Source organism: Pan paniscus, chromosome 19 (genome assembly GCF_029289425.2).
Source record: "Pan paniscus chromosome 19, NHGRI_mPanPan1-v2.0_pri, whole genome shotgun sequence".
Taxonomy (NCBI): domain Eukaryota; kingdom Metazoa; phylum Chordata; class Mammalia; order Primates; family Hominidae; genus Pan; species Pan paniscus.
Window position 1 is genome coordinate 9,961,834 of NC_073268.2, and position 22,034 is coordinate 9,983,867.

General features: G+C 60.9%; 1 protein-coding gene across 1 annotated transcript; it reads right to left on the reverse strand.

Annotated features, from left to right (window-relative positions):
• Nucleotides 1–3,025: 3,025 nt before the first annotated feature.
• Nucleotides 3,026–20,148, reverse strand: MNT (MAX network transcriptional repressor). The gene is made up of 6 exons (XM_034941256.3): nucleotides 19,607–20,148; nucleotides 13,855–14,434; nucleotides 13,252–13,293; nucleotides 12,992–13,103; nucleotides 6,822–7,014; nucleotides 3,026–6,620 (listed from the first exon to the last, which is right to left on the reverse strand). The coding sequence occupies exons 1-6, from the start codon at nucleotides 19,677–19,679 to the stop codon at nucleotides 5,854–5,856; spliced, it is 1,767 nt and encodes a 588-aa protein (XP_034797147.2). The 5' UTR covers nucleotides 19,680–20,148; the 3' UTR covers nucleotides 3,026–5,853.
• Between the last annotated feature and the right edge of the window lie 1,886 nt (nucleotides 20,149–22,034).

A 22,034-nucleotide genomic window follows, 5' to 3' on the forward strand; every position in this document is an offset into this window, starting at 1 on the left:
CTGGAGCCTCTGGGACTGGACACTGAGAGACCACGTGCCTTCTTTAAGCTCCACAGTTGGCGAGCCCCAAAAGGCGAGGACGGCAAAAAACTAAAGTTTCCAAGAGAGGTCCTCCAGCCGCCAGTCTGGAGGGTGTGGGCTGGTCAGGAAGTCAGGGTGATTTGATAGCCAAACCTCAAGTACTCAGCGCCCTTGAGGGGACCTCATCCCAGAGTCATGGCCCCATCTCACGATGACCAGTGGCCCCTCTAGCCTGTGGATGAGAGAAGGTCCCTGTCCCATCCCTACCCCCTGCCTGCCCTACTGACCAGGCTGCAATGAGAAGCTGGAGCTTGACTATGCCACTGCAGCTGGTGGCGACAGAGCTGCCCCTTTGGGCGTGGCTCTCACCCCCTGGGCACTGTCTGAGAGGCCGGAGGGGAGTGTCAGGAGGAGTCAGACCCTGCTGAGCTATAGACAGGCCCAGCTGTAAAGGGTCTCCACCTCTCTTCCTGCCCTTCCCCAACCCGAGTGCTACTGGTCCCATCATCGATGGCTCCAGGGAGAAGACACCAGTCACACAACATGTTTTCTACCCTAGAGGACACTGGCTTCCTGGACATTAGGGCCTGCTTTCCACTCACTCAAAGCTGAAGACCCCAGCCCATGGTCCTAGCAGGCTGAACCCAGCTTTATTATACAGAGAGAGAGAGAGACAGACAGACAGACACAGAGTCTTGCTATCTCTCCCAGAATGGAGTGCAATGGTATGATCATGGCTCACTGCAGCCTTGAACTCCTAGGCTCAAGCGATCCTCCCAACTCAGCCTCCCAAGTAGCCAGGGCTGCAGGCGCCCCATCATGGCAGTTTTTCTATCTTTTTGGTAGAGGCAGAGGCTCACTGTTGCTCAGGCTAGTCTTGAACTCTGGCCTCAAGCAGTCCACCCACTTGGCCTCCCGAAGTGCTGGGATTACAGGCTTGAGCCACTGCATCTGGCCCTGAACCCAGCTTTTAGGAAAGAGTGCAAACTAGTGGCCGGAGCTACCCAAAGAAACCAGTTGGTGCAGAGAGAGCTCTGGGGCCAGGGAACTTGATAAGCCCTTCAGGGGAACACCCCCCACCCGCCAGCTGACTCTGTTGCCTGGAGGAGTCAGAATTCCTTTGCTGTGACCACCTAAAGGAAATTTCACCTACCCTGGGAGTAACCCGGTTCCTTCACACACTTCCGTCCTGCCCTACTCCCCCTGACTACTGGACTGGGATCCTGGGACCAGAGGGGATCCCACAGCTTTTCAAAACGATGGGACAGCTGGGGCGGGAAGAGCAAGCAGCACAGTGGGCTCTCCAAACACCATCTCAAGGAACCTTCGCAATCTGGAAAGTCAGGTCTTCCTCTTACAGAGCAGGAGCCGGTAAATGGAAGCACCTGGATTCATACTTTATCCTGACCACAGGCCCCTTTGTTATAAGCTCCAGCTGAGCCATGGGTGAGTGAGAACTGTGGGTGAGGGGGAGCTTTGAGTACAGCTTCTGCCTAAAGATTTAGTGACAGCCCTCAGATGACAGCCAAGTTATCACTGCCTGGGGAGGGTCTTCATCTGTGTTCCCAGTGGGCACAGGGCCTGGCACTGAGCATGCACCCAGGAAGGGTTAACCCTCACCCTACCCCTTCCCTAAAGCGTCGCTTAGTGGGCTAATGGAAGTGACGCAGCTCTTCCAGGAGCTACCAGCAGAGGGAGCCCGCGTCTCACAAGTAAAAAGGGCAGGCTCAGTAGGGAGGGCTGGATTCCGAACTTTCATTTTAATTTAAAAAAAATTTTTTGAGACAGAGTCTCGCTCTTTCTCCCAGGCTGGAGTGCAGTGGCGCAATCTCGGCTCACTGCGGCCTCCGCCCCCCGGGTTCAAGCAATTCTCCTGCCTCAGCCTCCTGAGTAGCTGGGATTACAGGCATGCACCACCATGCCCGGCTCATTTTTGTATTTTTAGTAGAGACGGGTTTTTGCCATGTTGGCCAGGCTGGTCTCGAACTCCAGACCTCAGGTGATCCGCCCACCTAAGCCTCCCAAAGTGCTGGGATTACAGGCGTGTGCCACCGCGCCCGGCCTGAACTTTTTGAAGTCAACCCTTCTCTTTCAGAAAACAGGACCCAAGACAGCACTCCCTTCCTCAAGGATAACCCCTACCCACCCCACCTCAGGAAGAGACGCAGAGTCAGTCTCCCCTGTGGGGACTGGGAGTCAGACAGGTACTGTCAGGGTGGAAATGAGAAGCTGGGCCCCTTGCCCAGCCTGGTCTCCAGCAAGGCCTAGCTAGTGGCTCCCTGACCTCACTTCGCACACCACCTCCTCCCATGACAGCCTGCCCAGGGAGAGAAGACACAGCCACAGCGACAAGGGGCTTCCGGCCCAGCTGAGAACACGGCTTTTGCCCCTGACCTCCAGCCTCTTCTTCCCCTTGTTCCTTTCCCTTAGAGGACAGCTTTATGGACTCCCCGGCTGACCTGTTGTAACTGCACCCCCAGAGCAGCCCCTCAGGAAGCTCTCACCCTTTGTGCCCAAACCCTGGGGCAACTCCCCTGTACCTTTTTTATTGGATCCGAGTCTAGGACTGGCCCCAGGTGCCACAAGGGTGGCAGATGCTGGATAAGAACTCTGTACCCAGTTCAGAGGTCTGACTGCAGCTCCAACGAAGTCTCCAGCTAGCCGTGTGGCCTCAACAAGTCACTGGGCCACCTCAATCCTGTTTCCTTATCTGCCAAAATGGGGCTAAGTCTGGCTTATTTACTTCACTTGGCTGTTGAAAGATGAAACAAGATAATGCTTGTAAAATGGTCTGAGGAAATACGAAGCTTTGCAGAAGTTTCACACCAACCAGAACTGCCATTTTCAGAGTGGCGGAGGCACCGGGTCAGAGCCGCTTGAGGACTATGCTGGGCAGACAGGGTCGAGACAGGTGATCTCGCCGCTCCTGCCACATGCTTCCCTACAGGCCTCAGCCTCCTTTTGCAATAAAATGACCCAGATGCTGCAGGCTGGCAGCTCCATCTCAGGTTTCAGTGCAGGTTTATTTCAGTTTTATATTTTATTCCAGGCAAGTGCTTATTACATGGATAGTATTCATGTCTCGGTAACTAAAGTCTTGGAGCATGAACAGCCACTAGAATACAGTTCAATAGTAAAAATACAGTATGTACAAAATTAGGGTTTTTGTAGTTTTTTTTTTTTCCACACAGCAGATGTATCCAAACACATAAAAATCTCTACAGTCTGGGGTCGCTACAGTTTATATTTCAGGAAACAGAGACACAGTGGCCGAGTCCTCACTGTAAACAAGGGCCACCTCTGGGGGTTGGGGGTGGGACCCTGGGATGGGGGGAGAAGCAGCTGTTTCTGGAGAGAGAAGGGGTCATGGTGGCCCCCCAGTTACCCTCCAGGCATTCCCTGCCTTCTTTGGCCCCCCAAGGAACCAACCTCCCCCTCTCCCCGAGGTAAGGACTCCCAGCCAGTGAGCCACTCTGAACATCAAAAGGTAAAACACGCATGAGAGGTAAGATGTGTGTGTGCGTGTGTGTGTGTGTGTGTGTGTGTGTGTGTGTGTGTGTGTGTCCCAGGCTGGAAGGGCTAGGGAGGGAGGGCCAGGCGGTCCCACAGGGTGAGGACAGATGTGGTCCCGACAGCACTCTGGGGGAGATGCCCAAGGAAGGGCTGGGTGGTGGCTGCCCACTTGGGCACACAGCATCACAGCGTTCACAAACGACAAGAAAAACAGCAACACCCATCGTCACCAATCTGGACATAGTCATTCGGCACTAGATTTGCAGGCCCCCGCTGCTGGGGGACAGGGACGGGGAGGGGCAGCGGGTGGATGATGAGGTATCTGTGCAGGCCCGGGGGCCACTGGCCTCAGGATGCAGGGAGAGGTGGGCAGGCTGAGGGGAGGGGCGAGCTCCAGGAGGCTGCTCTAACTGCCCCGTGGGTCAGGCCTGCCATCGCTGTCACAATGGGAATAGCAAAGCTGGCTCTCCCAGAGCCACGGGGTCTGGCGGAGGTGGCTGTGCTGGGGTGGGTACAGGGCTCAGCCTCTGAGGGTGGTGACCTGGTTTGTAACTGTCCCTTTACCCACACCAGGAGAGAGAAATAAGGAAACAGTCCCCTGGGAGGTGTCCAGGACCAGGAGGGAACGGGAAGGGAATTTTTAGGCATCTAAGGATTCTTTATTTCCAGAGAAAATCTATTCAAGACCTTTGCTGACCTCCTCTGTGCCTGCAGGGCACTCCAGGAAATCCTCAGCTCTGTCCCCTCCCCGCTGGCCCCCTCGCCGGCCCAGGCCCCTGCCCCAGCCCATCAGTGTGAACTTCACACCCAGGGACACTGGCTTCCTCCCGCTACACTGAAAGGCCACTGGTGAGTGTGTGTCCAGGTGGGGAGCCGAGCGTGTCTGACACAAAGCCACTTGTAATAAACACCCACATACAAGGAAAGGCCAAAGCAGGCTGCCCAGAGGCAGAGAAAGCCGCATCCTAACACAGAGCCCCTGACTCCTCCCCCTTCCATGCTCAGCCCTGTCCTTGACCCAACCAAGGACCTCTTCTCAGAGAAAGGTGCTGCTGCTCAGCAGCTCCCCGGGGAGGGCCCACTCAAAAGCGTCCCCGGGAGAAGCAGGGTGTTGAGGGGATGGGAGGACAGAGGCAAAGGGGCTGGAGCAGAAGCAGCAGCCCTAGCTCCGGCCCACTGTTCTGTATAGGTCCCAGGGTTGGTCTGGGGACAGGCTTAGGGCTTGGCTAAGCCGCTGGGTTTTTACCTTCCTGATGTCTCAACGATGTGGCTTCTATGCTCCTGGAAACAAGACCAGATGCTGGTCCATGTCTCCCAAACTGCAGGAGGCACCCAAACCCACAGGCCGCCAGGCCCACCTGTCCCTTGGAGCAGTGCCCAGCACTCAGCAGAGGTCAGAGATCAGGGGCTGAACGCAGGACAGCGCCCCTCTTTGCTGCCTTCTGGAAGCCAAGAGCCAAGCCCAGGGCTGGGGACTGGGGACAGGGGCCCAGTGGCTCTCCTCCCATCCAGACCCAGGCTGCAGGGGAGGGGGAAGGGGAAGGACAGCCAAGTCCCTCCTTCCCCACCTCAGCCTGCCCTCCTGAGGTTCAGAGCGCAGTGGCAGGGATTGGGGTGAGGGCACAGGAAGCTTGGCAGTGGCTGGGTTTGGTTTATTGTTGGTAGAGAATCATTTTAAGTAGTATCTACGGTAACGAATCACAGTGACTGCAACCGGGTCAGAGAGCCCCAGGCTGGGGCCCCACCTGTCCGGGTGGGACTCCAGACCAGCCACTTCCTATGATCTGTCACCTGTGCTCAGAGCAAGGCCCCTTATCACCCCAGTCCGCAGCTTTCTGGGCCAAGTGGCTTCAGTTCTGCTTTCCCCATTTCCCCTCCAAAGGCCTGGGAAGAGAACATGAGGCTCCGGAGGAAAGCCGGGGGCCTGGGCCACCTCACCAGACAGCAATAGCAGCAGCAGCACACGAAGGCGGGGCAGGGCGGGGGAGAAGTCAGGGAGCGTGACGTCCACATCGCACTGATTTCCGAGGGTAGGGAGGGGAAGCAGGAGCGGCACTGGAGCTGGCACTGGGCCGGACAGGTGGCACATTCCATCAGAGTCTCGCATTTTCTCAGAGTCATCTTACCAAGTCCTAGTGCAGCAGGGTGGCCCTTCCCTCCCTTGGCTCAGAGTCTTTGCACCCCCTTCCCCTAGGAGGCCTGGGGGTGGGTGGGGGGGCTGGCCTGGGCCTGGCTGGAATGTGTGGAGCTGGTGGGTGAGAGAGTGGGGGACAGGTCCCCCTCCCTGTCCCCACTGGGGGCCTCTGAGTGGCCTCGTCCTCAAGCCAGCTTGAGCGTGCTGACTGGGAAGGAGGGCATGGTGACCATGGTCACAGGGTTGAGCACGGTCTGGCCCACCAGCTGGGGGTGGTGCACCACCTGAGCCCCCACGGCCGGCTTCGCCATGACAGTAGCCGGGGGCCCCAGGCCGGCCGTGCCGTTGACTTGCTGGTGCGAGAGGGTGTGGGCGATGTGGCTCACTGCCACGGGCTGGCTCACTGCCACGGGCTGCGGGTACAAGGGCAGCTGGGAGCCCAGGTGGGCCACATGGTTGAGGGTGGCAGGGTGCACAGTGATGTGCCCAATGGGGGGTGTGGCAGGCGCCAGCTGCACCGCAGGGCTGGGGGCCGAGGGGGCGATGTGGGCGATGTGCTTGCCGCCTGGCCCCTGCAGAACGTGGTTCACAGTCTGGATGACTGAAGCGTGAGTGGTGGCTGTGTGGGCGATGACCGTGGAGCCACCCCCAGCCGTCGCCACCAGATGGGCTGGAGCTGGCACCAGTGTCTGGGCAGGGGCAGCCGGTGGGGGAGGAGGGGCTGGCAGAGGGGTCTTCTGCTGTGGCTGCTGCTGCTGCACGGGGAGGTGGGCAGGAGATAGGGCCACGGAGTGGGGGTGAGGGTGTGGGTGTGGAGGCAGAGGCGCAGGGGTGGTGCTGGGGGGTGGCAGGGTGGACTTCAGCAGCTCCGGCTGGGGACGATGGCTCAGCTTAGGTGGGCCCAGGCCCGCCCGGTCCTCCTCCATATGCTCGTCTATGTTGTCCTCACCCTCTGTGGGGAACACGGGGCAGGGAGCAGGTCAGAAGGGCAGGGAAGCAAGTGGCTGGAGGTGTAGATGCTCGTGGGGGCGTGGGAATGTGCTGGGGCCAGGGCCATCTTTTCTAGCAGGCAAGAAAGAGCCTGGCCAGGGAGGCTGGAATTTGAGGTGTAACATCTGAGGGCTGGGGGGCCAGCGTGGGTGCTGGGGCTCACCAGAGGCGGTGGAGGTGGAGGCCTGGTCATCCTCGGGCTGGCCCGTCTGCCGCAGCACACGGTCAATCTCCAGTACGTCCATCCACTGGCTCAGCTCGTGCTTGAGCTCTGCCAGCCGCTGCTGCGTGGCAATCTTCTCACGTGCCAGCCGCTCCATTTCATGCTCATATTCCTTCTCCTTCCTCTTCAGGGACTGGCGCACAGAGTAAGGGACAGCAGGACACCCTGAGCAGCAGCCTTGGGGCCCAAAGCCCCCACAAACCTCTCCCTATCAGCTGGCCCACAGAGGCAAGTCCGTGGCAACCAGCGGGCCCAGGCTGACGGGGGCTGCTGGAGACCGCACCTGTTGTGGTCCATGCCCCTGCCCAGTGAGGCCCAGCGTCCCAAGGAGTGTGGGCTCTTGGGACAGGCACCACTGAAGCAAGCTCAACCAGGTGTGCAGGTCCTTCCCTGTCCTCCACAATTCATCCTCAGGGGCTTCTCCGCCTCTCACCCCATCCCTCCTCCAGCAGCCTCTTCACTTTGCACACTTCTGCCGCGAGCTACCCTCTACGGAACCTGATCCCGCGCTTCCACCTCACCGTTCACTTGTCTCCCTGGTAACATCAACATCCTTGCAGGATGAGCCACTAGGCAGTGACACGCCCTCGCCCCATCTCATCTCCAGGACTCGCCTCCCTCCTGGCTGCTGGTCCGCACCTGCTCCCCGACCTCCTGGGCGACTCTCCACTGTGCCCACCTGTGACGCTTCTCGACGAGGCTCCATTTACATGCTGCTCCCCATCACCCTGCCCACTGCCCTCCAGACTCCCTGGGCTGAACAACCCCCAAGCCTAGGAACGTGCCCCCTGTACTTGGGCTAAACCGATCCATGAGAAATGGCTGTTGGGTCCCATGACCCAGCTCCCCTCCACACTCAGTCTTTCCCATGCTCCAACCCGACACTTCATCAATCCCACCCTTTCAAGTCTCACAGACCTCCCTGCTGGCAGCTTTTCGCCCAGGCACGTCATGACCAATGTGTCCACCAGGCAACGCCGACACGTGTCCTTGCTGCCTCCCGAGTCCCTTTCTTGGCCTGCTCTCGAGCTCCTAGCTTCCCAGGCTTACTGGTCATGTCCAGGTGCAGGGCCCGCAGGCTTTTCACACACACAACTCACCAGCCTGCCTTGGTTTTCCTCCCTGAACCCCATCTGCCCTCATCACACACAGATCCTCCTCCCTTTACCCCCTAGATCTTATCTGCCCGTGCTCCAAGACCACATCTCAGCCCCTACCTCCCCCACTGTCCTTCTGTCTGCCACATCCTCCTGCCTCCAAGCCCTTCCAGGCACTGCACCGTTTTTTTCGAGGCTGGTTTGGATTTGGGGTGGGTTTTGGTTATATTCCCCTCCCCCACTCTCCCTCAATTTTTTTTTTTACTGTTTGTTTTTTTCCAACAGTTTCGCTCTTGTTGCCCAGGCTGGAGTGCAGTGGCATGATCTTGGCTCACTGCAATCTCTGCCTCCCAGGCTCAAGCGATTCTCCTGCCTCAGCCTCCTGAGTAGCTGGGATTACAGGCATGTGCCACCACACCCAGCTAATTTTATATTTGTAGTAGAGACAGGGTTTCTCCATGTTGGTCAGGCTGGTCTCAAATTCCCGACCTCAGGTAATCTGCCCGCCTTGGCTTCCGAAAGTGCTGGGATTACAGGCATGAGCCACTGTGCCCGGCCTACTAGTGTTTTATCTTTGATTCTCTGTCAGCCCTCACCCCTGGTTCTTGCCTTTCTTGATCAACACTTTTTCTTGCCTCTGTCCCCTTCTCTCCCTGTATCTCTCACTCCCCTCCAACCTGGGGGACAGTGGTGTGGAGTAGGAACCATAGGCCTGAGAGTCCATCTGCACTGCTTCCTGGAGCCCAGAGGCAGGAGAAGGGGGTGGCGTCTCCAGCCCCCTGGCACTGAGGAAAAATGGGGCTCTTCTCACTCCACCCTTCCCTTCCTACCCTGCACCAGGACTGGGCCACTTCTGGGTGGGGCGGTGGGTCCCAGATTGGCTCACACTGAGAATGTAAGAACTGCAAACAAAATTTCTATTAAGTTTTCTGTCTCAAAAAAAAAAGCGGGAGGGTGAAGAAAAGAGCCCCATCTGCCTGGGCAGTAAATACGAGGCTGAAAGATAGGACTTCATCAGGAACCGGCTCATACAAAGTCTCTCACATACATGTTTTGTCTTTCCGCCTCAACACACACTGTCCCTGTCCGAGCTGTGAATGAAGGTGAGGATGGCCGCATAGTCCGTTTAGATCCCAGAGCCCACAGGCGGCCAGGAAGAGCTACGTGCAGGGTGCTTACTCAGCCCCAGGGGAAGGACCTGGAAGAGTGCTGTCCCGACTCCTGGTGACCATGTTCCTTCCCGCCTCTGTCCTGTCTCTTCCCTGCATCACAGGGAGAATCACAGTAACCCATTAGACCCAGGTTTCCCTTCTTTCATCCCCTAGGGCGGGGGACCCCCAAACCCCAGGTACTGGTCCGTGGCCTGTCAGGAACAGGGCCACATGCAGGAAGTGAGCGGCGATGGCACTCTGATCCTGTCACATCAGTGGGACATTCGGTTCTCACAGAAGCAGAAGCCCTCCTGTGAACTGTGCACACCAGGAATCTAGGTTTTGTGTGCTCCTTAGGAGAGTTTGACTAATGCCTGATGATGGGAGATGGAACACTTCCATCCCGAAACCAGCCCCGCCCTCCCTCTCCATGGAAAAATGGTCTTCCAGGAAAATACTCCCTGTTGCCAAAAAGGTTGGGGATCGCTGCGCTAGGAGCAGTTTTGCTGTTTTGTAGCAGCTTTTCCTGACCAGGCCTGGCAAAGTCTCCAACCCCACCCACCAGTGAGGCCAGCTTCCCACACCCACTCCTGCATACATTTCTGCCCTCACCAGTGACAGATGTCTCTAACCATTAGTGCCGGCAACACATAACCCAGGTAGAACCGTGCTCTGTACTGACCTGAAACCTGGCAGCTTGACACTTCTGTTGCCAGTCCCAGGCCACACACAGCCCTCCCTCATTCTGGCTTTAACAGTTTCTCCCCATTTTCTGCTAGGAAGACAGTAGGAAACTCCCTTGCCCCTACACACACACCTGTGTGGCTTTTCTTTTTTTGGAGACAGAGTCCCGCTCTGTCACCCAGGCTGGAGTGCAGTGGCATGATCTCGCCTCACTGCAACCTCTGCCTCCCGGGTTCAAGCGATTCTCCTGCCTCAGCCTCCCGAGTAGCTGGGACTACAGGCATGTGCCACCAGGCAGGACTATTTTTAGTAGAGATGGGATTTTGCCATGTTAGCCAGGATGGTCTTGAACTCCTGACCTCAGGTGATCCACCTGCCTCAGCCTCCCAAAGTGCTGGGATTACAGGCGTGAGCCATCGCGCCCAGCCTGTGTGTGGCTTTTCACCTGGCTCTGAGGCTCTAACAAGGGGCCCTAGGTGAGTCAGCTCTCACTTGAACCTTGCTGCTGGGGGCTGGAAGCAGCAGTCCTGAACTCAACCCACCTGTGGGTAGGATATAGTTCTGGGCCAGGGAGTGACATGGGTCAAAAGCTTCTTCTTCTCACCTAGTCCAGTTCTTCACAGGCCTACAGACCCCTGCAAGGTTTCCCCAGGGTCTAACCCACATTGCTTCAATCTAAACCCATTTCCTTTCTGTGACTACCTGGATGCACGGTTTGGTACCTATTTTTCTTGTCTCTGTCCACTTCACTGTGGCTGTCTTCAAACCTTTGACCACCTCCAAGCCACTCCGGATTCTGGCTGGGGACCACTGCCTTCTTCCTGCAGCTTCCTGCTCTCAGCAAACCACCAAAGCCCCCAGTCTACACAGCCCCACTGGTCTCTCCAGGACCAGCTCTTGATTCTGCCTGTCTCTGAGTGACAGCCTCCTGACCATGTTTGTGTTTGTTCTTAGAGACGGAGGTCGCACTCTGTGGCCCAGGCTATCCTCGAACTCCCTGGGCTCAAGCGCTCTTACTGCCTTGGCCTCCCGAGTAGCGTAGCTGGGACTCAGGTGCAAGCCACCGTGCCTCACTTTTATTTCCAAAAAGCATCCTGTTCCCTCCTGCTGGAGAAACTGGGCTGCCCCTGGGCTCTTGGCCTCCACTTTGCTCCGTGCCACCCAGACTTATCCTGCAGGTCTCAGCTCTAAGGTCCTTTCCTCAGGAACAACTATCCTCCCTCCCCAGAACAGATCCCGCCGCCCGGTCCCTATTATGCCCATACGGCCGTCTTCTGTAGAATGACTTGTTCGTCATCTGCCACAAGACCCAGGCTTTTTTACTTGCTCGCCACCATTCGCCCAGAAGCAGAGACTTCGCTAAAAGCACCACAATGAATAAATGAGTAAATGGTTTGTAGACAGGCCTTTGAGTTTCCTGCTTCTGTGACCAGCACCAGAATGGGTGTCCCTTCTGCACAGCCTGAGTGAGGCCCACCCCGGCTCCTACTTCACCGGGCCCAGCTCCTCAAGAGCTTCCTTCTGCGGCTGCTGCTGAGTCTTCTTCCGATTCATTTCCAAACCCACACGTTACGCAAGGCGCCCTCTGCAAGTAGTATCTGCAAAGAGGAACTCGCCATGCCGTCCTTCCTATTTCTCAAAAATAATAGCTAAGCAAATGTCGGGAGTGCAGCGAAGTGTCTGCATGAACACCCTCAGCCAGCCCTGCGACTAAACTACAACCAAGCCCACGTTCTGCAAAACTATTCCAGAAATAAGCCACCGGCCTGTCGCGGCCTCCGGAGCCCTCTCCCGCTCGGCGCCCCGAGGCCCCACCCCGAAGCACGCGCGCACCCACGCGGCCGCGGCTTCCCTGCGTCACCCTCGCCGGCTCCACCGCCCTCCGCGACTCGAGAGCACCGCCCCCGCCCGCTGCAGCCAATCCGCGAGCCCGGCCCCGCCCCTCCCGGCTGCCCGGAAGCGGCCTGGAGGCGCGCCAGCCCCGCCCCCTGGCCGGGAGGGCGGGCGGAAGGGCGCGTTGGCGGGAGGCTGGGAGAGAGCTGCCCGCCTGGAGCAGTCGCGAAGCAGCGCCTCAGCCCCTCCCTCAGCAAGTCAGGCTCCGGTTACCTCAGGGCTGTGACCCCGCGGTCGAGGCCGGGGAAGGGGCGGCGCCCCGCGGCTGGCTCCTCGCGCGCTGGACACTCCTCGCCACCCCTCCCACGGGGCCCGTGACGCCGCGCCGCCCCCGGAGCTTCCTCAGAGGGTGGACAGGGAGAGTCCCGGCTCGCCGCCCACCCCCCCAACGCGGGCTGGGAGCCCCACGTCCCTCCATCCCCAACGGCTCCGCGTCTCCGCGGCTGCCGGCCCATCCCCCACAGCCTCCGGCCAGGCGCGCGGAAGCCCCGCCGGTTTCCAGGGAAACCGAAGCTCAGGCCGCCATGGCAACTGCCTGACGTGGCGGCGCCCCCGGCCCGAGCACTGCAGAGGGAGCGACGCCCAAAGGGAGGGGACGCGCAGCCGGGAGGGCCCCGAAAAAAGGGACACCCCCTCTTCCTAGCCCAGGAGGAAGGAAAGCGTGACGTGTTTCAGGCTCGGCGGCCCCGGGGCTGTTTGCCGCCCAGTCAAATCGGAGTTTTCCCCGCCCCAGGCGTAACCCCACACTCGGGCCGTGGCGCCTCCACGCGCGCTCCGAAAAGACCTTCCTCCTTTGGGGTAAACGGGGCTCGGCCCGCGCCGCAGCGTGGACGGGGACCACGCCCAACCCTCCCCGCAAATAGCTACAGACATTCGGGCGGAATCTGGGCTCCCGCCCAGGCTCTGCGGCCGGGGAGGAGGCGCCGGGCCGCCCCATGCCCTTCCCTCCGGCGGCTGCACCAACATGCGCGAACGGGAGCCGCCACCGGGACTCGCATCAGGCGTCACGGCGCGCGCCTCACGGCCCCGGGGACGCCGAAGCTGCAGGGGCTCGGGAGCGGCGCGGGAGGGGAGCCGCGCCCTCCTCTGCGCACGCGCGCCCTCCCGGGCAGGGAGCCCCGCTGACGTCAGCCGGGCCATGTGCTCAGCGCCCGCGTGGAGGTGGGAGGGAGGCGCGGGGGAGCCGCCGGGGCGTGAGGGCGGGGCGGGGCGGGGCGCGGCCGGGGGAGGGGCGGCAGAGGGAGGGCGGGGGAAGCTGCGCGACGCCGGCCTCCGGGCCCCATACCTGGATGTACCGCAGCGCCGTCCGCAGCACGCTCAGATTGGACGTCTTCTTGTCATCCACGTTGGGGATGTTCCGCTTCAGGGTCTCAAAGCACTCTTTCAGATGGGCCCTCCTGAAGAGAGGGGCGAGCGCCGGTCAGCGGTGCCTGGGGCGGGGCTGGGACGGGGGGAGGCAGGACCGGGGAAGCTGGGGCCGAGGGCCGCCGGGGCCCGGGTCACGCGCGCGCGCGCGCACACACACACACAGACACACACACACACCTGTTCTTCTCCAATTTGTTGTGGACTTCTCTGGTTCCGATCCTGAAACCCAGATAGATAGGAGGCTCAGGGAGGAGGACTCGATTAGACGGCCTTCCTGACCTGCGCCGCCACCCCCAAAATTGCCACAGGCTGTTTGTCCCCAACATTGTCTTAAAGCAGACTGGGAGACGTTCGCCCTGTGCCATGCTGCGCCCACCCCCTGGAGGACACATCTGTGCTCATAATCACAACTCCTGTCACCCTCCCTCCCACCAGGAGGGAGACAGGAGGGCTCCTGGGACTCAGAGGCAGCCGGTTGACCCCAGCCCTCACCCAAGAGGCCCATACTCTGTCCAGAGGCCTGGGAATGCCATAAGCCTCAGCCTTGGACTGCGTTAGGAAACACAGAAGCCTGGGAACAGGGGGCAATGGGACATTCCTTCCCAGGATAGACATGGGCACAGTGATGACGTGTTCAAATACAGGGGGCACTTCTAAGCTGGGGAGGCAGGACACACCTCTGAAGCCCCAGCCAGGGAGGGCATCTTGTCTTGCACACAGCCCAGGGGATGGGCACCTCTCCTATCCCCCACCAGCCCGACCCTGCCACACCCCACTCACCCCCCGGGCCTCTTCTTCTGTTCACTGGATTTGACTTCTTCAGCTGGTGCCAACTTCAGGGTCCCAAGCGTGGGTGGGGGCGGCTGCGGGGGGGCCAGCTGAGGCTGGACTCCAGGGTGTGGCGCTATGGTCAGGATAGGCGTGGGGAGGGGCTGCAAAGGCTTGGGGCTGCCAGTGGGTGGAATGGTGGTCTTCGAGTCCGGCAGTAGGGGAGCAGGGGTGGGCACCTGCGGCCTGCTGGGCAGGGGGGCAGGCTCCTTAATGCTGAGTCCAGGGGTGCTAACCAGGGCCGGCTGACGAGGCGCCAGGGGCAGAGGCTGGGCTGCCGCGGGCAAGGGTGGGGGCGGGGGTAGAGGCTGAGGGGAGTTGGTCACCACAGGAATAGGAATGACAGTCAGTGGGGCAGGGGTGGCAAGTGGTGGTGGGGGTGCCGGCGGGGGAGCCGGCGGAGACAGAGGCAGGGGTGGCGCCTCCATGCGGGGTTCCTCCACAGGAAGGGTATGTGCCAGCCTGGCCAGGCTATTGGCCTTCTTCTGTTCCTGCTCTCGCTCCCGCTCCAAGCGAAGCCGCTCCTGCTCCTCTACGCAGAGAGAACACAAGGGGGGGAGGGTCTCAGCGGGGCCCCAGAACTCCAGCCCTAACTCGTCCTCTGACCCTAGCCCAGTCAGTACTCAGTGACACCCCTGCTCAGCGAGAGACACCACAAATAGCCTACCAGCCCAGCCAGGCACGGGGGAAAGTGCCGGGGGCACAGCAGTGAACAAATCAAGCAGACCTGTTCCCCGCCACCAGGGAATAGTAGGACAGTCACGGGGGCTGACAGTCCGGGCTGCGGGCAGGACAGGCGGCCCTGGAAAGGTGGAGCAGAGCTGTCAGAGGGTGCTGCAGGCCACCTGCCAGCCTGCAGGGTGAGGAGGAAGGCGGGTGAGGGCAGCGAGGGTCAGGGGCCACAGGGCCAAGGTGGGAGAGGCGGGCAGAGGCCCAGCCACCCAAGACTTCACACCAGAGAAGGGGGTGTGCTGACAGATCCCAGCTTCCGTCGAAGGCCTTTAAGAATGTTTACCAAGCACTTTCTAGAGGGCAGGCAGTGCCTGCATGGCACAGATGAAGTCAGTGAAGCTCAGGGAGCAAAGTGATTCGCTGCAGGTCCCACAGCAAGCCTCCTGACCCCTGGAGGACGCTTGCCGTGCTCACAAGGAAGTGCTGACAGTCCCTGGATCCTCACAAGAGCCCCACGTCACATCATGGGCAGGACAGGGACATCACCCTCATTTCACACATGTGGAAACAGCCCAGCACTCCTGACTCCGAGGCTAGGTCCCAATGCCTGTTTTCCTCAGGGACCATTCAACAAACACACTTCGTCCCTCTCTGACCCTTCTCGTGTTATAACTCATGTTTCCCAAATCACCAACATCCCCACCACCAGCAGCAGCAGTGCCAGCATGTCCTGTCCTTCAGGCCTAAAGCATCCTCTGACATCCTCAGTGACACCCCGCTCAGCCTGAGACAATACAAATACCCAACCACTCCAGCCAGGCACCAGGGAAAGTGCACCTGCCCGGTTCTGGGTGAGAGAGGGCAGCTGAGGAGGAGAAGGTACAGCAGCGACCATTTCTCCCAAACAAGAAGGGGCTGGGCTCTTCAATGGGGGCTGAGCAGGGCAGTGCACCCCACCACCCGCTCAGCATCTCTGCTGAAAGCCCAGCAGGAAGGCAAGGCCCACTCAGGAGCTGGCTGCCAACAGGGGAAGGGGAGGCACCTCCATCTCCCGCTTGCCTCGTCCTCTCCCAGGCGCCACCATTCTGGTTCCCTGGCTACGGGGCTGGCCCAGTCCCTTGGAGTCTGCAGCCCCCAGGCCAGGGAGCCGCCGGGACAAGCAGCCCTCTCCTCTGACCCCGGACGCCCGCCCCGCTCCGCTGACGAACGCAGCAGACAGCCCCGGCTGGTGGACACGCCCCAAACACCCGGGCAAGGGGTGGCGCGGGGGACTGGAGTCGGCTAAGGCCCCCTGGGGAGGAGAGCACCCACCTCCCACACTCTTACTGGCTCAGGCGCCCCAGAAAACCTGAGGCCTCAGGCCCTTTGGCCAATCAACAACTGGAGTGTGAGCCAGGCCTGCTCCCAGCCCCGCCCTCCCGCAGAGGGAAGAGGCCGAGGAGGAAGCGGAGGGGGAAGCGTCCTGGGAGGGGAAGCCTCAGTGGTTTCCCAGCAGCCGGAGTTCAGGGGCTGGGCCAGCCAGCGGGCCTCTTCCAGATCTCCCTAGCCCTTCGGGAAGGGGCGATGCCAGGCCGGTGCAGGCCTGCTCGAGTGCGGGGAGGCCTTAGGTTACGCCCGGGAGAAAACCAGACCTGCGCTCCCGCTTCCCACAGACTGCAGTGGCCAAGCAGCCTGCTGAGTTCCAGTGACAGGGCCCTTCTCAGTCGGGCACAGCCTCAGTTGTCCCCAGCCCCTTCCCCTACCCCAAGACAAGGCTCTGGATCCCAGGGCCTAACACAGCCCCTGCCTCCATTCCTTTGGCTGACACAGACCTAACTTTTCATTGGCCTTGAGACATGGACTCCACTCTCTATAGGCAGAGGGACAATCAGGGCCCTCCCTGAGTCACAAGGACATGTGGGACCCTAGAGTGCAAGCCAACCCCCATTCCCCATATTTTAAAGCAATCCCAAAGCTCACCTGGGAGGTAGCAACCTCCTTCTCACCTGCCCTCTCTCACCCAGAACCAGGCCGGTACACCTCACAGGTGCCAGGAAGGACCCAGTTACACCTGGAGCAGCATGAAAAAGCTCCACAGGTGGTGAGGAAGAGGAGCTGCCCCTGGCCAGATCCAGCCCACCAGAGCTTCCTGTCCCTTCCCACCCAGCGGCAGCCCTCTCCCTGTGCACTGGAGAACCACCAAACTGGTGGTGGCTGGTGCTCCCTCAGGAGCACCCTGCGCTTGGGCTCTTTAAAAGAATGTTCTGCACATCCACCAGACAGGGTGCGCCCCCCTCACATGCTTCCCTGGGCTCCACCCAGAGGCTGCCCCAAAAGAATTTAGCATGCCCCTCTGCAGTGACCCAGGGGCCAAGGCTTCCGCCCACAGTCAAGAGCATAGCCAGCGTGCTCCCTTCAACCTTCCCAAGCAACTGTGGCCCAGGTGCTCTGCAGGCACAGGGCTAGGGGTGGAGAAGTCCACACTGGTGGGCCCCAGCAGCCACAGGAATTCTCCCATCTGCACGCTAAACAGGGGGCTTGGTGCCTAAGGCAGGCCCAGGGTAAGCCTTGGAGAGTTGGTCAGGAGCCTCTGGACACTCCAACCAACTCCCTCCAAACAAGGCAGAAGAGTTGCATCTGAGCCACCTCTATGAACACTAGAAATGACCAGGCCAGGCCTTCCGTCTGGGCACCAGGATAGCTCTGCCCTTTCCCCTCTCTCTCACAGGCACACACATCTGCAGGGTCCTCATGTGAGCAAACTGGCTGGTCTAGGTCAGAAACCCATGCTTGCGGTTGAAAGGGAGAAAGGACAAGAGGATCCCTGTCCAGAGCTGGTCCTAGGTCCCGGGAAAGCGTTCTGGTCAGCAGGTTCACCTGCCATGCCCTTCCTTCCATTCGTCCTGCCCCAGCTCAGAGGACAGAACCTCAAGAGGGAGAAGAAACTGAATTCTGGAGGAGAAACTGCTGGGATCGGTTCCGGACACCCGTACATGAGTTTTTGAGTAGATCTGGCTTTCCGCACCCACTCATCTACAAAGACCTCTGACCGGCACACAGAAGTCGTGACCAGGCCGCTGAACTCGGCCTAAACACAGTGGGTACTCGAACTGCAACGTGTTGATGGCGGCAGCAGGTGACTTAGTCTCTCCGAACCTTGTGCATGGTCTTCCCCTGACCCCTGTGCCCAAACGTAGGACATTCTTGGTCACCACGGGCACTCTCCACTGCCAGACCCTGCTCTGGACCACCAAGGCAACAGGCGGGGAGTGTGGGCGATGTCCCCGCCCATCACTTCTGCAAAACCCAGGCATCTGAGCCTCACATATCTCCAGTGACTCTTGACCTTGAGAGGCCGGTCGCCCCGACTAGGCCGCCAGCCCCGCAGCTCCCCCGCCCCTTGCCCGCTGCCGCTCCCCCCTTCCCCCACCCCCGCCCGCCGCGGCGGCGGCACACGGCGGCGCGCGCGCACACAACACACTACTACCTCCTGCATGACTCATCATTGAAGCAACAATAGGCAGAGAGAAAGGAAAGGAGGGCGAAGCACTCTCCACCACAACCAACCCTGCCGGGGGATTCTGGGGGGCGGGGAGGGCACAGGAGTCCCCGGGTCCTGCACACACACCGTTCCAGAGCCGAGGCCCTGGCAGCACCCTGGAAAAGGGAGGTCTTTCCCGCCAGCCCCTCTGCAGCACCCTGAAGCCAGGGACCACCAACAGGGCGCGTGAAGATAGGAGTCATTAGTCTCTTCCCTTTCGAGGGAGCGCCGGAGTTTGCCCTTTCTCATCCTGGCTCATTCCAGCGTGGCCCCGGGTGATGCCAGGGGGCATAGTTGGAACGTTTTGGGGGTCAGTGGAAAAATGTGAGCTCTAAATGTCTCGTCGCCCTGCGATTCTGAGGGTTTCCCTTGCCTCGGGATCAAACACAGGAGGTTAGGGGCCAGAGCCGACAGGTGAACTCGGCTCCTCCCTCGCAGGGCAAAGGCTCTCCCTGGGAGGTGCCCAGAGGCCGGGGCCCGGGCCCAGGCCCAACCCAGCGCAAGGCCCCTTGCCAGCCCCGCCCAGGCCCCGCCCCCGGCCGAGCGCGAGGCGGTGAGGAGGGGCCGGGCCGCGCCGTCCCCAGCAGGAGTGTCCCCGGTGCACGTGGTCGGGGGCGGAGCCCGTCCACGTCACCACCCGGTATAACCAACGGGCTCGGAACGCAGGCACACGCAACATTCCAGGCGAGAGCGGGTTTGGAACGCGCAGACACGCCACATTCCACACTGGCTAAAGCGGGGCGCAGCGAGGGGGGCCCGGGGGCTGCCCCCCAGCGACCCGCGGGCCATTTCGCAAACGCCCAATTAGCCCGGCTTTCACCCAAACCCCGGACGCGCGGCCCAGCCCAGCTCTGGGAGGCGGGGTCAGGCGGGGCTGGCCAGGATCATAAGACACGCGATGTCATTTCATTCTGCAAAGGCCGCCTCCGCCCCAAGCAGCGCGTAGATCTGCCGGGAGCGCCCCCCGCACCCTCCCCACGGGGCCAGGGAAGCCGAAGAGCTGCTCCGCGTAGAGTAGTCCCCACCCCCACTCCGTTACACACACGCCCACTCGTGTGCTATACACACGCCCGTGTACACGTCCGTTCATCTGCTCTTCCCGAGGCTCACATCACACATCCCCCGTGCACACACGCACGCACACGCGAGCCTGCCACCCCCACGCAACACCATTCCTCACCCCACCCCCCGGCTCACACATCCTCAGTGCCACCGAGGGCTCCGCTGGCCCACGCAAAAGCAGCCCCCCACAGAAGGGGCACAGGGGTGACACGCAGCCGGGGTGGCGCCCGCAGGAGCCAGGTCCCTCGCAGCATGTTAATGAATTCATTAATTAATTTCACTGCCCACATCACCCCTCCCCGGGCGGCGGCTCTCGCGGGGAGCCGTGCGCTGCCAGGCTCCGCAGGCCGCCCGGGAGGGGGCCCTGTCCGCGGTTTCGCGTGGGTTCGGGGACCGGGGTCACTCGCTTCCCCTTCCCCAGTGCCCCAGGGGCCCAGCCCGGCCGCTCACCACGTGCTCTCTGTTGTTGCTGCGCTTGCCATTCCAGGAAGCGGGCCGCCTCCAGTAGCGTCTCTATGCTCATCGCGCCGAGAGCTGCCGGGGGCGCGCCGGGGCCGAGGCTGCGGCCCGCGAGCCGGGCACAGGTCAGGCTGGCGGGCAGGCAGGAGGGAGGGATCACCTCCGGGGGGCGACAGGGCTGGGCGGCGCAGCGCACTCCGCAGGGAAGAACGGGGGAGCACGGGGAGAAAAATCAATGTCTCTCAAAATATTTGCAAAATATAAAATTGCAAATTTAAAAAAATGGGATGCAAAAAAAAAAAAAGGCGGCACTGCCTCCCTTCTTCCCCTCCCTCTCTACCTCCCTTCCGATGCCTCCCGCCCCGCGGCCCCCGGGAGTCCCGCCGACAAGAAAGGGCTTTGCAACAAGATGGCGAGGAGGCACCGACACACACAACAAGGGAAGGAGCCGCGCTGCCCCCGGCCGCCGCCCCCGCTACTACACCGGGGCCACAGCCAAAGCCCGGACCGGAGCCCCCGCCCGCAGGGCCGCGGCGTCTCGCTAAGGGAGGGGCGGGTCCTGTGCTGCTGGCCCCGCCCCCCGGATCCGGCGCGCGCACACGTGGCCCGGGCAGGGAGGGAGAGGTCCGAGCGGGGTGTGCGCGCCGCGGTTCCGCTTTCCTGCTGGCCCCGCCCCGGCTGCAAGCCACAAGCTGGGCCGGGGCGGTGCGTTTGGGTCGTTCACGACGAAATCTGTCCCGCTGGAGGGAGGGTAGGGTGAACAATTCAAGATTTAACAGAGTTCCAACCAGGATATTCCGGGTCAGGGAAACGTTGGGAATGGCAGAGACTGGCCTGACCCTGGGTCTCCACGCTCCACCCACTCGCGACCTAAATCCCGCAATCGCCGGGCTGTCGCAATTCCCCCGGGATCCGCCCCTGGGCGGAGCTGCCGGCGACTGGAGACTGTCAAGAGAACCGGCGGAGGGAGCGGAGCGGCAGTCCGGCTCCGCGTTTTGTCTCCGTTCCTCCCCCCGCAGTGCGTTCGCATCCTATTAGGCGACGTCACCGGGCCGCGAGCCAATGGGCGGGCAGGACAACACGGCATGGAGCAGCTCCACATGGACACCCCGCGCCGCCAGCCTTCGGTTTAAAGGGCCAGTGTCTGCAGGTCACATTCGCGGGTGCGGATGGGGCCACTGGGCGAACCCAGGGTGGGATGCCGTAAGGGGAATCCCGCAGTCGTGCCCTGGCCTCTCCATTCCTTTTCACCAACCTCCATTTAAAACCAGGCCTTTATCTTTCCTTCCCCTAAACTCCAGTCTTTGTCCACGCGTATTCGATGTGGGTGGAGATACGGACTGTGCCACCCCATGGGCCACCCTTTCCTCTGGGGCCGGGGCCAGGGCGGGGAACACGAAGCGCCCGCAGCCCAGACCGGGGGGCGTGGCCCAAATCGGGAACAACAACGTGGAGGGCGGAAGCCCGGCCCTCCCCGCGCCTGGCGACCGGCGGTGGGCGGGGCGCGGGGGCGGGGTCCGCTGCGGCCGGCTGGAACCGCGCTCCCCAGAGGGAGGGACCCCCGTCGCCCGCCCGCCTGCCCGCGTCTTCCGGGCTCGAGTGTTTAGGGGAGCTCGGGTGCAATCGGAGAGTTAGCTCTTTGAGGCCGGCTGCCCTTAAATCCTCTCACTTCACACATAAGGAAACTGAGGCCGTGACGGCCAAGGACTCGCCTAAGGTCGTTCCGTATTCCACCTGCTCCTCTCTCCCGAAGCGGGGGCACTCTTCCCTGACCCCAGGGACGACTCTGAAGCCAGTTCTGGAGGAGGGCACCCAATTAGAAAAATGCCAGGGAGGAATAGCAACCCTGACCACTTAACACACTGTGATTGGGGCAACAAAAATCTTCACCTGAGACCCAACTCCGCTGTTCTGCTTCCTCGGTGGAAGCCACACGAACCCCACTGGTACAGCGGCAGCGATAGACCCCAGGCGGCTGAAAGCTTCTTTGGAGCGTCCCGGAGCATGTCGATTGTGCTGTGCCAGTGCAGGGGGAGTACCCCTCAGTTCTGGCCCCAGGCTGCATTCTTTGCTAACCGGTCCAAGAAGTGGGGGGGCAGTCAGTGCCAGTGGGTTTAGAACTCAGCCGCGGCTTCAACATCACACAGAACCAGAAAGCAAACCTTCATGAGGCTGAGAGGCAGGCCGCCCTGCCAATCCATTCCATCACATGGCACCCTCGGAGCGTTCCTATTTTAGGGACTGGTTGGAAGACAGCTAGAAACATAGAAAGCAGGCAAAATGTTTGCTGGCTTTACTCCTTTCCTTTGAGGGCATCGTCATGCATCCTAGGGGGGAAAAATCTGCACAGATCCTGGAAATCAAGAACTTCGTGAACCAGAGGAAGGGGGCTGTTTGCCAGCACTAGTCTACAGAGGCC